Source organism: Brachyhypopomus gauderio, unplaced genomic scaffold (genome assembly GCF_052324685.1).
Source record: "Brachyhypopomus gauderio isolate BG-103 unplaced genomic scaffold, BGAUD_0.2 sc46, whole genome shotgun sequence".
NCBI lineage: Eukaryota > Metazoa > Chordata > Actinopteri > Gymnotiformes > Hypopomidae > Brachyhypopomus > Brachyhypopomus gauderio.
In genome coordinates, this window is record NW_027506872.1 from 2,144,105 (window position 1) to 2,156,354 (window position 12,250).

Here is a 12,250-nt window from a genome sequence, read left to right on the forward strand (position 1 = left end):
TACTGTAACTGAATGGACGGGTTGGGAGTCAGGGTGCAATAATGGGGCCAGGACAAAGGGGGAGCTGTGGGATTTGCTGCGGTGAAATGCTGGGTTCATGGGGAGAGGAAGAGGACCCTTTAAAAGCTGGGCCTGTGGAGGGCCCCGGAGAGTTTTTCTTGGTCTCCTTCGTGTCAGCAGTGGGTAAGGTGGATGGTGTGCAGTTGGTTGTTTTGTTAATTTTAGCAATTTATGTATGTTTGTGATTGGTGCGGCCTTTGAGTGCCAGCATCAGGCCAGAACAGGCTTAAGCTCTGGTCTCCTTTATTAGTTTAGTTTGTGTGTGTTTATTTGTTTACTTGTGTTAGTTCTGTTTGATTGTCCACGCCAGGGCGGCCGACCTGTGCTGGAACTCTGCACACCTTCGGCCTTCCCCAAGTGGCTCAGCCCGAGGTCCCGTAGTTGTAGTCCTTGCTTCTCGGCGGTTTGTGGTGGCCTTCCTTTTTAAAATTAGCTCTAGCTTAAGATCAATAAAGTAATGGTGTATTTTTAATTACTTTAATGTTAATGTTAACTTCACCAGTATTGGGGACTGCAGGCTGTAGCCATTGTGTGTACGCCTACCACTGGGCCTTGGTGGGACATTTGATGTGTGGGTAGCTACTAATATGGAGTGCCATGTATGAATTTCGTGTGCGGTGTTTGTAGTGGTGCCATTTGTGAGCCTGGAATAATATTGCACTTGGAACTTTATCTCGATTGATCTGGTGTGTTTTCTTGGATTTATTTAAGGTCCCAGTGGTGGGTGGCAACCTCTGACTCCTCCTTCCTTCTCCTAAGAGCCTGGTTTTGAATAAATTGTAAACCTTTTGACACCTGACTCTTCATTGTCTCGCGTGGTCGACAGAACCTGGTTACAATACTTATCTTTAATGGTAACAAAAATAACGTAGCTATTGTAACTGACCGTTCTTCCCATCAAGATCATATGTGATGCTTCCCACCTCGTCACAAATGTTGAAGCCAGATGGCCAGGATCCGTGTATGATTCCACACTGTACAACAAATCTGAACAGAGTAGGCCTGCGGTAGTTTTGCTAGTTGTTCACATGCAGTGTAATAGTTAAATCATTGCAAACCCTAGTGTGATTATAGGACATGACGGCCTCCTTCATGGAGACAGAGGGTATCCCTGCCTGTCCTATAGGCCTACCTTATGACTCTCTATTCAGATCCTGCACCTGGACCACAGTCCCGCTACAATCAGGCCCACAGCAAAACCAGGGCAAGAATTTAAATGACCCTAGGAATCCTCAAGGCCAGGTTCCAGTGCCTGAAGGGGCTCAGAGTAACCCCTGATAGGGCGTGCCACATAATAATGGCATATGTGGTATTACACAACATTGCAACCATCCAGGAAGAGCGACAGCCTACCATCTCTGACATGCCCACAGACGAGGAACCTTACATGCATGTGGGTGACAACAGAGATGGTGGAGTTGTCAGAGACTCCATCTGCAATCACTGCTTTCCACATTAAATCATGCACCACCACCCACCCCACCATCCACCCTGTAACCTTTTAATATACATTACAGTCAAATTCACTGTTATGTTTCATTATTTAATTTTTCCTGTAAATAAATATATTTTATAATATATTTTAAGAATAAGATATAGTTATGTACAGCCATACCACTTTGTACAATATTCTTATACTTCATTTTTATCTGATGCCATGTGTGTTTCACACCACTCAGATTAGACCTGGAATTAGTAAGTGTTCAATAAAAAAATATTTAAAAACTCAATACAGTATTATAAAGGTGGAGAAAACCGCACCCTTCTGCTAAATATAAAAATATCATTTTCACTCACGCATTAACTCTGTTGGCAATTTTTTGACATGCTGACTGCCTTTCTCTAGCAGCTACCGCAGTATTACATTTACGTTTAATAATATCTAAATATTCTGCATACGCAGTCATTAATACTTCAAGCTACAGTGGTGTGAAATACGATGTTCGGCTGATTTTCGCGTTTAAGTCCATGATAAATCCTATTTATCTGCGTTCCATTAAGAATGCCTTTCATAGTTATGCATGAACGCGCTTCTGTCTGGGTCAACCTACTCAGAGTTGAGCGACCCTGATTACTTTAACTCCGATCCGCCGTTTTGGAACCAAAAACTCTGAGTATGTCAGATCGGGGTAAGACAACTCAGAGTTCAGGGTTAAGTTTAGAGTTTGTTAACCCCGCTTCTTGGAATACCCCCCTGAGTGATACCCATTGAATCAACAATTGCTTGAAAATGTATGCTAAAACAGTCACATAGATTTTCAAAATGTATGTTAAAATCACCAACTATAATCACCTTATCGGCTGATAGCACTACATGAGACAGGAAGTCTGAAAACTCCTGCAAGAACTCAAGAGTATAGGGGAGAGGCAGTTGGGGTTGCCAAATAAGATTAATTCCTCAAATTTGTGAGTAACGGTCCTTCCTGGACTTGTGACTTCAGAGTTCCTCAGCAGAAAGGTTGCTGAAAGAAACGGTCTCTTAGAGATTTTCACTTCTTGCTGCAGGACCCCTTAAGGCACCAGAGACAGTTAATGAGTCAACTTTAAGACACTTCCTGTGGTCCTGTAGGCCCTCAGAGCAAGGGATTAGAAAATCTTTTGCTTTCTGCGCTACATCATCTGTTATTGTTACACGACCTCTTCCTCATTCCCGTCCTCTTTATCGTTATCATCTCTATGCTGTATTGGACTCTGTTGTTGTGCAAACCAAGATTTGCAACTTTGTCAGTAGATCCCATCGTAGGAACAGGACAGGTGTATGTGCAGTTGTTTCTTTTAAAATTATTTTGGTCACACACACACTCATACGCTCTCATTCACATACACACAATCCTGCCTACACACCTACTTTTTTTTCTGATGCAACTGGGAGACTGACTTTCAGAGGCAGTGAGTTTGGGGGTGGGGGTGTGTTCAGTGAGGATCTTTCAGAGGCAGTGAGGTTGGGGGTGTTTTCAGTGAGGATCTTTCAGAGGCAGTGAGGTTGGGGGTGTGTTCAGTGAGGATCTTTCAGAGGCAGTGAGGTTGGGGGTGTGTTCAGTGAGGATCTTTCAGAGGCAGTGCGGTTGGGGTGGGGGTGTGTTCAGTGAGGATCTTTCAGAGGCAGTGAGGTTGGGGGTGTGTTCAGTGAGGATCTTTCAGAGGCAGTGAGGTTGGGGGTGTGTTCAGTGAGGATCTTTCAGAGGCAGTGAGGTTGTGGGTGTGTTCAGTGAGGATCTTTCAGAGGCAGTGCGGTTGGGGTGGGGGTGTGTTCAGTGAGGATCTTTCAGAGGCAGTGAGGTTGGGGGTGTGTTCAGTGAGGATTTTTCAGAGGCAGTGTGGACAAACATGATATCCAGCTAAATTAACCTTTTGATCTAATTGGAGCTTATTGTACATTTAAACTGAACTCAAATATGTTTTTAGAATTAGTCTGTCAGGCAGGGTTTAAAGTAAATGACATTCGACAGGAAGTATATAGAATTAATAAAGCACTAATTACACTTCAAGCATGTACAACCCCACTGTAAATACAGGGGTCTGGGTTTGTCCTTAAGAACTTAAGAATGTCTCTTCAGGATCCAGCAGTAGTCTCGACAAAGCAGTCTCAGTTGTGTGTGCTAGAACGTTTCCAGACTGCGAGAGTTCACAGGGACAAAAGCGCTCCGTCTGCTACATTTCCATTCAGTATGCAAAAACACATCAGCGGACATTTTCGCATGGTACATAATCTTTGTTTAACAGTGTTATTACCACTGTGACAAATGTTATTACAACTGAGACCACTGTGTCTTATAAGACATGTTGAAGGGTGGCTTTAAAGTGGACAAAGTTTCTTTGATAATTACGAAGACATTAACAAGTGAACACAAGTTAACAGCCCCAGGTTCTCTTAACTGTTTATTACATGTAGTAAATGTGTTATTAATTGCTGTTCTCTTTCATTGTGTTGACAGCGCTTACAACAGAACAACCTTTGGCCACATCCACACATGGATCCCAAACTGAGACACAAACATATTGGGGTTTTTCAGCCTGATATGAATTACACAAACATAAAACAATCTGAGTGTAATGCAACATTGTCCCTTCTCTTGATGAGTGTCCCGTCATGACGACTCTCCAAATGGACATGGCAACAGGGGCACATCAGTATCTTCAGCACCATCCTCTCCTCCTCCTCCTCCTCTTCAGCGTCACCACATGATAAAGGTTGACCTGAGCTGTGGATTACGTGGCCTATGACCCCTGACCCCTCACTGAGCACCGTGTCCAGCCCTCTGACATCAGACGATGCTGAACATTTGGGAGCAGAAGGTTTGAACAAGACGGGCGGTGCCATCTCGCCACACACACACACACACACACACACACACACACAAAAAAGGGAAACAAAAAACAGCTGAACAGGATTTCCTCCGTCTGCATTACACCAGCCCATCAGCGACCACCATCCCGCTGCGGAGAACTAGGCCCGTGCGGGACGCTGCGATTATGCAGGGACAGCCCCCTATGAAAGGGGGACATGTCCTGCTCGAGACTGCCTCCCCATGTTAGAGGGGGATCCGATTCAATTTGGAAGGCAAGATCAAACAGACGTTTCTGTATGACCGTTCCATTCTTCCTCGGTCCCCGAGAGAGAGAGAGAGAGAGAGAGAGAGAGAGAGAGAGAGAGAGAGAGAGAGAGAGAGAGAGAGAGAGAGAGAGAGAGAGAGAGAGAGAGAGAGAGAGAGAGAGAGAGAGAGAGAGAGAGAGAGAGAGAGAGAGAGACCAACTGGGAGGAGGGAGGGGCAGTCAGTGTGTTCTCGCCTGTTCTCCACCTCCCTCAGTCAGGAGGAGGAGACTGAGGAGAGGACGGGCCAAGACGAGGTTGCACGCCCGTCTTCACGGCCCGCCGCTACTCCCTGGAAAACGCTATTTCACCTCAGTGCTCGCTCATGCACTGACGTAGACACTCCAGTAGGGGGCACACGCCTATTTCTAACCCGCATCCCCACCGGGGTTACGTGGCTCACCCTTCACAGAGCGGCAGCAGGATGGGTCACGTCACCCGAAAAGAGTCCAAGGTGTAAGAGAAACCACCGACCACAACTCCACTAACCCTACAGGCCTGGCACAAAGGACAGAGAGGACGGTCGTGTTGGGGATAGTGTTAATAAACAATTACTCAACATAAATTCTTTGAAATGAACAAAGTGCAAATCATCTTATTTGATACGACATTAAAGAAGTATGAAAACGTAAGATCGGGATTTATAAAAAAAAAACTAAATACTGTACTATAACCTGAACGACCTGCCCATTCCAGTCAGCCGTCTCAGAAACGCCAACCCAACCACACTCAGTACAATTAAAGAAAATGGAAACACGCTCCACCAATGTCAGGCTGCGATGCCAGTCACCAGCTCGTCAATCATCCCCTAGGCCCCGCCCCCTTCCCACCACATGTTTCAGGGTATTTTGTTTTTGCCCACGTGCATTAATGGTTGAAATTGTGTATGTATGTATGTGTATATATATATATATATATATATATATATATATATATATATATATATATATATATATATATATATATATATACACACACACACTCATTCCTCAGTACATAGCTTTGCTTCTTGCATGGTTGGCATGCATTAGGAAAATAGATCCAGTCTGGGGCGTGGTAGGGGCAATGCGGAAGCAGACAGGGGCGGGGCAGGAGGCAGACGGGGCGGGGTGGGAGGCAGACAGGGGTGGGGCCTCTCCTTTGGTCCACCTGAAAAAGGTCCTGCCCTCAAAGCTTGAGCGTCTAAGTTCAGGCGCTAGATCTCCAGTGTGTTAGAGAATGTAGGTTTGTAGGTAGGTTTGCATGTACGTGAATGAGAGCATGTGTGTGTGTGTGTGTGTGTGTGTGTGTGTGCGGTCCCCTTCGTCAGTATGAAAAAGCAGACTGCAGATCATTGAAGTTTTGTTCCCAGTTTTCGTTGTCTGTTTCTGTAGAAAACGACAAACACTCCACGTAAACCCACAGCACAGAGCGTGAGCAGTGTTCATACCCGTACACGCATGCCGTCATGACCCACAGGCGGGAGGTGGTTACCTGGCTTCTGATCTGGTGACTGTGTATTCGAACCACAGGATGTTTGGAATGAGACTCGTATCCCGTATGAGGAAAAACTCAGAAATGGGCCTGAGAGAGACAGAGAGCAAAGTGAACACACACTCCACCGTGAGTTGATTCCAGAAGGATGTGAAGAGAGTTGTAGGATGTGTGTGTTTGTTTTACCAGGCTGCAATCTTGGGGAAGGTCGGCGTCAGCACTTCCTGCGTGACGAAAAACCAGACCACTCCCACCACCACTCCGGCCACACCCCCATAGATCACCTGACTCCACGTGTGATAGAGAAGGTAAACTCTGCAAAAGCACAAGCTTCATTTATCACATGGCCGTCCCCGTACCCCCCTGCCCTGGCCCCCTCCCGCTTACCTGCTATACGACACGCACAACGCCACACCCAGTAGGATGATTGACAGGACATGTCTCCATAGCAACTCCACACATCTGGCATTGTTTGTTTGATGCATTCTGTGAGCCAGAAAATAATAAAGCAAATTTAACAATAATAATAATAATAATAATGCAGAATATTGACTCAACTGTGAAACTTGCAGACATGTCCACCTTAAATAGAGGAAGAGGAAGGAGTAGATGACGAAGAACCAGATGAACTGGGAGTGGCTGGACGGCATTCCGTACTCTGTCGTCAGGGAGCCGTGACCGCCTACGAAGACGAGACGTGGACGTAGACAGACACAGCACATCAGTGGCTAAACACCCAGCTCATGGACAGCAGTGGAGCAGGACACACGGCAGCAGGGCAAATGTGGAGTTTCTTCATATGGTCACACTGATGAGCCACAGTGTCATAGTGATTACTGTACATGACCAAACCAGCTCCCAGTATACCTGCACCAGGTGTTCAGGGTCGTTAGTGATGTAATTCAGGTACAACTGGGAACTGGGATAGAGGAAAAACGTGGACCAGTTGGAATTCCTGAGGACTGGGTTAAGGAATGCAAAAAACTCAAAACAAACTAACATTATGTGATTCACATTGAGAATGGGACGACCGTGTTACTATGACACTGTGGCTTGTGGCTAATTGGCCACAGAAGCGATTTCAGAAGCGAACCAATCACAACTGAATAAAGAGTAAGGATTCGTTTAATAGAGTGGAACTGGTGGTGGGAGGAGCCTACCTGCACATGGGCGGGGCTCCTGGACTATGTGCTTCAGTACCCAGTTCAGCCCTTCGTTTATCACCAAACCACCAAAGAAGGAGATCTGAAAGAGAGGAGGACAATATTGATTTCAGCAGAACAGATTCAGCACCTGAATCGGTTCAGTATATGGGATTCAGCACCTGAATCGGTTCAGTATATGGGATTCAGCACCTGAATCGGTTCAGTATATGGGATTCAGCACCTGAATCGGTTCAGTATATGGGATTCAGTACCTGCCCTTGCTCAGTGATGCCACTGCAGAGAACTGGAACAACCTCTGCAGCTCATCTCGTGTTGCCAGTCTGACTCATAAATGACCTCAGGCCAAACACACTTCAAAAGTCCCACTGCTCAAAGTTTCAGTTACAAAATGTTGGTGGTATGATGTTGTAATGATTTCAACAGTAACTCAAGTGCTATGATTTGAAGACTTGTGTTCCAAGACAAACTCACTGGAAGTCCAGGACTAGGATTAGATTTGGATTTACAGTCAGGAGGTAAACCTCTTGACAGCAGGCTTGCAGAAACAGACTTTCACAGTAGTCAACATGATCTGTTTTCAGAAGCATACGAGACCATGTGAGCAGGCATTAATCCCCTCACAGAGGTGGACATTCCAGGTTCAGAAAGTAAAAGTACTCACCAAGATTTAGCCCAGGCTTCCTGGATTGTGTTGATTCCACTAATTTTACCTGGATTACACTAATTAGAAAATCCAGAGAGTTTGAGTAAAATCCTGGGAAGCAGTTTTACTTTCTGAACCAAGAATGTCCACCTCTGTCCTGTCACTAGCACAGCGATGATGTGACAACCACAGCTTTACAGTCAGTCCCAGGAGCTTCTGGAGTAAAGATCACACAGGCACACAACAAAACTCCCTCAGTGAAACAGGGAGCAGGTAGCTGATGTGTTGAAACGGCTGTCAGATTTAGGCTGCGGTTACATTCCACAGTGCAACAGAGCCAAGGTCAGTGGTCAAAGGCCACGTAACTCACCGTGTGCAGCTCCCTCTTGAAGACGATGAGTGTGACGAAGCCAACAAGGATCGCCATGGGCAACAGACTGCTGTAGGCCAGTATCTGTCCCGTCAGATCATCTGTGTACACACACACACACACAGTGTGGATCATTATTACCCTACATTACATCACTATGTAAAATGAGGTCCATCAAAAATGACATACAGTTGTGTTGCAGAAATAAAGTTTTTATTGGCTTTGATATTAGCTATCAGGGCTTGGAGCTGGTTCAGAATGAACAGGGAAGTACTGTCTTCTATTCCTCCAAGTCAAACACTGTGATGGAAGTCCAGGCAGCACACAGCATAGCTGGGGTTTGAGCGTGAATCACACGGTGCATCTGTGCAATTTTCCATGCTCATGAATCACTCGAGCACAGTATTGTGACTCTAGATACAAGTTTGCCATTATGCTCCTCACTCAGCAAATTACGAAAAAATCAGCAAGGATTACTGTAACCAAAAGCCACCAAAAATACCACAAAGAGTGTACAAGTTACATGAATAAAAACTGGCCCATGAAATTTCCTGAAAGAGATATAGCTCTGCCTCCTAGCAGCGTCCCAGACAGAAACCCCAGTGTATAACCAGACCACAGTGCCACTCTCACAGCACAGGCCGACTAGACCACCAATAAAGGGGATCTCAGACATCAGTTTGCTGTGTGTCCTGGTTTTCTGTCCCTTGACATTCAGTTTTTAACAGAGTGGAAGGACTTAATTTTTTTCATTTCCATAAGGAAGAACAGTGGCTTAATATAACTAACTTGAAAATTATTAGGAGCGTTCTGAATAGAGGTTTGCTTTACTGCTCAGACACAGTGGAGAGGACTACACTAAAGAAATGTCACCCACAAGGTTCCCTCCGTTACTGTCCCGGTGCTGCGTATCCCAAACTCACTACAAGAGAAATAGGAACTCGCACAAGGACCACACCTGCCTCAGGTATAATATACGTAGGCTGCCTCGGACAGCTGTGTCCCGGTGGTTATTGAGGTGAAGTGTGAGGTGTCCCGGTGGTTATTGAGGTGAAGTGTGAGGGTGTCCCGGTGGTTATGGAGGTGAAGTGTGAGGGTGTCCCGGTGGTTATTGAGGTAAAGTGTGGGGCGTCCCGGTGGTTATTGAGGTGAAGTGTGGGGCGTCCCGGTGGTTATTGAGGTGAAGTGTGGGGCGTCCCGGTGGTTATTGAGGTGAAGTGTGGGGCGTCCCGGTGGTTATTGAGGTGAAGTGTGGGGCGTCCCGGTGGTTATTGAGGTGAAGTGTGGGGCGTCCCGGTGGTTATTGAGGTGAAGTGTGGGGCGTCCCGGTGGTTATTGAGGTGAAGTGTGAGGCGTCCCGGTGGTTATTGAGGTGAAGTGTGAGGCGTCCCGGTGGTTATTGAGGTGAAGTGTGAGGCGTCCCGGTGGTTATTGAGGTGAAGTGTGAGGCGTCCCGGTGGTTATTGAGGTGAAGTGTGAGGCGTCCCAGTGGTTATTGAGGTGAAGTGTGGGGCGTCCCGGTGGTTATTGAGGTGAAGTGTGAGGCGTCCCGGTGGTTATTGAGGTGAAGTGTGAGGCGTCCCAGTGGTTATTGAGGTGAAGTGTGAGGCGTCCGGGTGGTTATTGAGGTGAAGTGTGAGGCGTCCCGGTGGTTATTGAGGTAAAGTGTGAGGGTGTCCCGGTGGTTATTGAGGTGAAGTGTGAGGTGTCCCTCCGGGGGGGGTGGGGGTGGCAACTCATAGCAGGACAACAACACACACGGCTAACACTACAGAGCTAACGTTAACTGTACCAGCACTGCAGCTTAATACGATTTTCCATTGAGTCGTTACCAGTGTCGTTACTGGTATGGCGGGTAGTGGGGGGGGGGGGGGGGGGGGGCGCAACATTCACCGAAATAACAACAGCGAACTTGGTGAGATAGCTAGCCCTGGCTAGCCAGTTAGCCCGCTTAGCCGGCTAGGCTGTTGATTCTCCTCAAACGTGGCCGCTTTGCGCTCTGAAATGTAAAGATGACCACAAACCAAACCCTGAAAGAGCGAACAGGAGTGATTTGTTCTCGACCTCGTCGGTGTACGGTGTAAAAAACACCGACACGTCCCGCGAAAACGTCCCAGACGCCGTGGGGAGAGTGCGGAGACACCGCGCATGCGCGAGAAACGCACAATTTGGCAGCTCACGCCAAGTTCCCTGCGGAGCAGAGCGTGCACGGTGTGCCATGGTATCACTATTTGGCGGCAACACCTAGTCGCGTCCATTGAGTTGTAAACGGCCCGCGGCGCTCACGCGCACACCAGCGTGGCGCGCGGCGGGTCGTTGGACTACAAACACGGGAGAGGAGACACTCACCGCTCGGGTACTCGACGTGGGTTAACGATATCGACCGCCATCGAGGTGGTGCCGAGCACTGCTCTTCCGACGCCATCTTACCCGGACACCGGGCATCAAACGTCGACCAATCAGGACGGGACTACCAAAAGTCCTCGGCCAATCACGTGCTTGGGGCGCTTACGCGCCAGTCGGCCACTCACAGTCCGGATCCTCGCAGGAAACAAATCTGCACAGGAACAGACGACCAATCAAAGTGGCGTACTTGACGGCTCTCGTCCAATCAGAGGCCGCATGACTGGACATGTGAAAATTGGGTTTATTCAAATGAAAAGGGTGAAAAAGTGAATGGACAGACGCGGCTGGGTTGACACACTTTTGCGTCCGCAGCACGCGACCTCGGTGTGGGACACGGTAATGCTGTAACCGGTACAAAGCTTTTTTTTTTTAAGTAAGTGCAAATTTAATTAAATGTCATGTTGGTTTGTTTCCTGTAATCCTAAGAAGAAAAGTCTTTAAACCTTCCCCCTACCTTCCGTACTTTTGCAGGGCACCGTCCTGCGGCTCTGGAATGTGTTCTAGTGCAGGACAAATGCGCGCGGACGCCACACCCGCGCTCTGTACCAAAACAAACAGCGGTGCGCCTAGCGGCCACGCGCTTCGTGCACGTGCATTTGGAATGTCTGATTACCCGAAAAGCTACAACTACAATTTAATTTATAATTAAAAAGGACGTAGACCTTCAGGGCACTTTTGTTGTGATGATACAAACTAAATGACCAGAATACAAACAAACAAGAACAATGAAGTTTATTGACATTTGGCTGGAAAATTAGTACATTTTACAGTTTAAAGACTGTTTTGACTTTAACAAATCAAATCATCATAGGCAAATGAAAATTATGTGAAATAAATACCAGAACATCCACCCCCTAGTTCCTTCAGTTTGGCCATACTTATAAACATCATTCAATCTTGTCAAAAGTCTGAAACATAATCATGAGTCAGAAAACTCATTTTGTACAGTATAATCCAGTGCCATTTCTGCAGTTCCAACACAGTGGCTACCCTGTAGCTGGTACGTGATGTATACTCTAAACATCTGCATGCAAGACAAGAAACAATTTGAAAATAGTTTTGTGGTTTAGAATTTAAAGCAGTTGAATAGTATTAGAGCATAAACCCAGTTATGACATGAGACAAAATATTGAAATGCTGCCACTCTAGTTCGCAAGCAGTTCCGATGGGCACTCATGCAACATTTTAAACATTTCAAATTTCAAAAACATTTGAACAATTACAGTAAACGTACTGAAAACTACAGGGAGGGCGTGGACATCCTAGTGATTGCTGGGAGATGTAACGTCTGTAGACGTGCTCACAATGTGAGTACGAGTACGGTATCAAACCGCGACAGGATTCCCGATCCTTCCTCGACTGCAACCATGAATGAATGACCTCAATGAATAGAATGATATTCCCATAGTGACACAAACACATCTTCCATCTCCACTGCAGACCTTAGGGACTCCAATGCTCCCAACAGGACATTCCAGAAATGGGTCATAATTAGAGCTGTTCCAGTTGTGATGGACACGGGAGTATTCATAATGCATTAA

The 12,250-nt window shown here is 46.6% G+C and overlaps 1 protein-coding gene across 1 annotated transcript; it reads right to left on the reverse strand.

Moving 5' to 3' along the window:
- Nucleotides 1–3,926: 3,926 nt before the first annotated feature.
- Nucleotides 3,927–11,276, reverse strand: dolpp1 (dolichyldiphosphatase 1). Its single transcript, XM_076986327.1, has 9 exons — nucleotides 11,164–11,276; nucleotides 10,653–10,860; nucleotides 8,304–8,404; nucleotides 7,285–7,369; nucleotides 6,707–6,806; nucleotides 6,512–6,610; nucleotides 6,311–6,439; nucleotides 6,125–6,214; nucleotides 3,927–6,018 (listed from the first exon to the last, which is right to left on the reverse strand). Exons 2-9 carry the CDS (start codon nucleotides 10,726–10,728, stop codon nucleotides 5,982–5,984), a joined length of 717 nt encoding a protein of 238 aa, XP_076842442.1. The 5' UTR covers nucleotides 10,729–10,860; nucleotides 11,164–11,276; the 3' UTR covers nucleotides 3,927–5,981.
- Nucleotides 11,277–12,250: the final 974 nt, after the last annotated feature.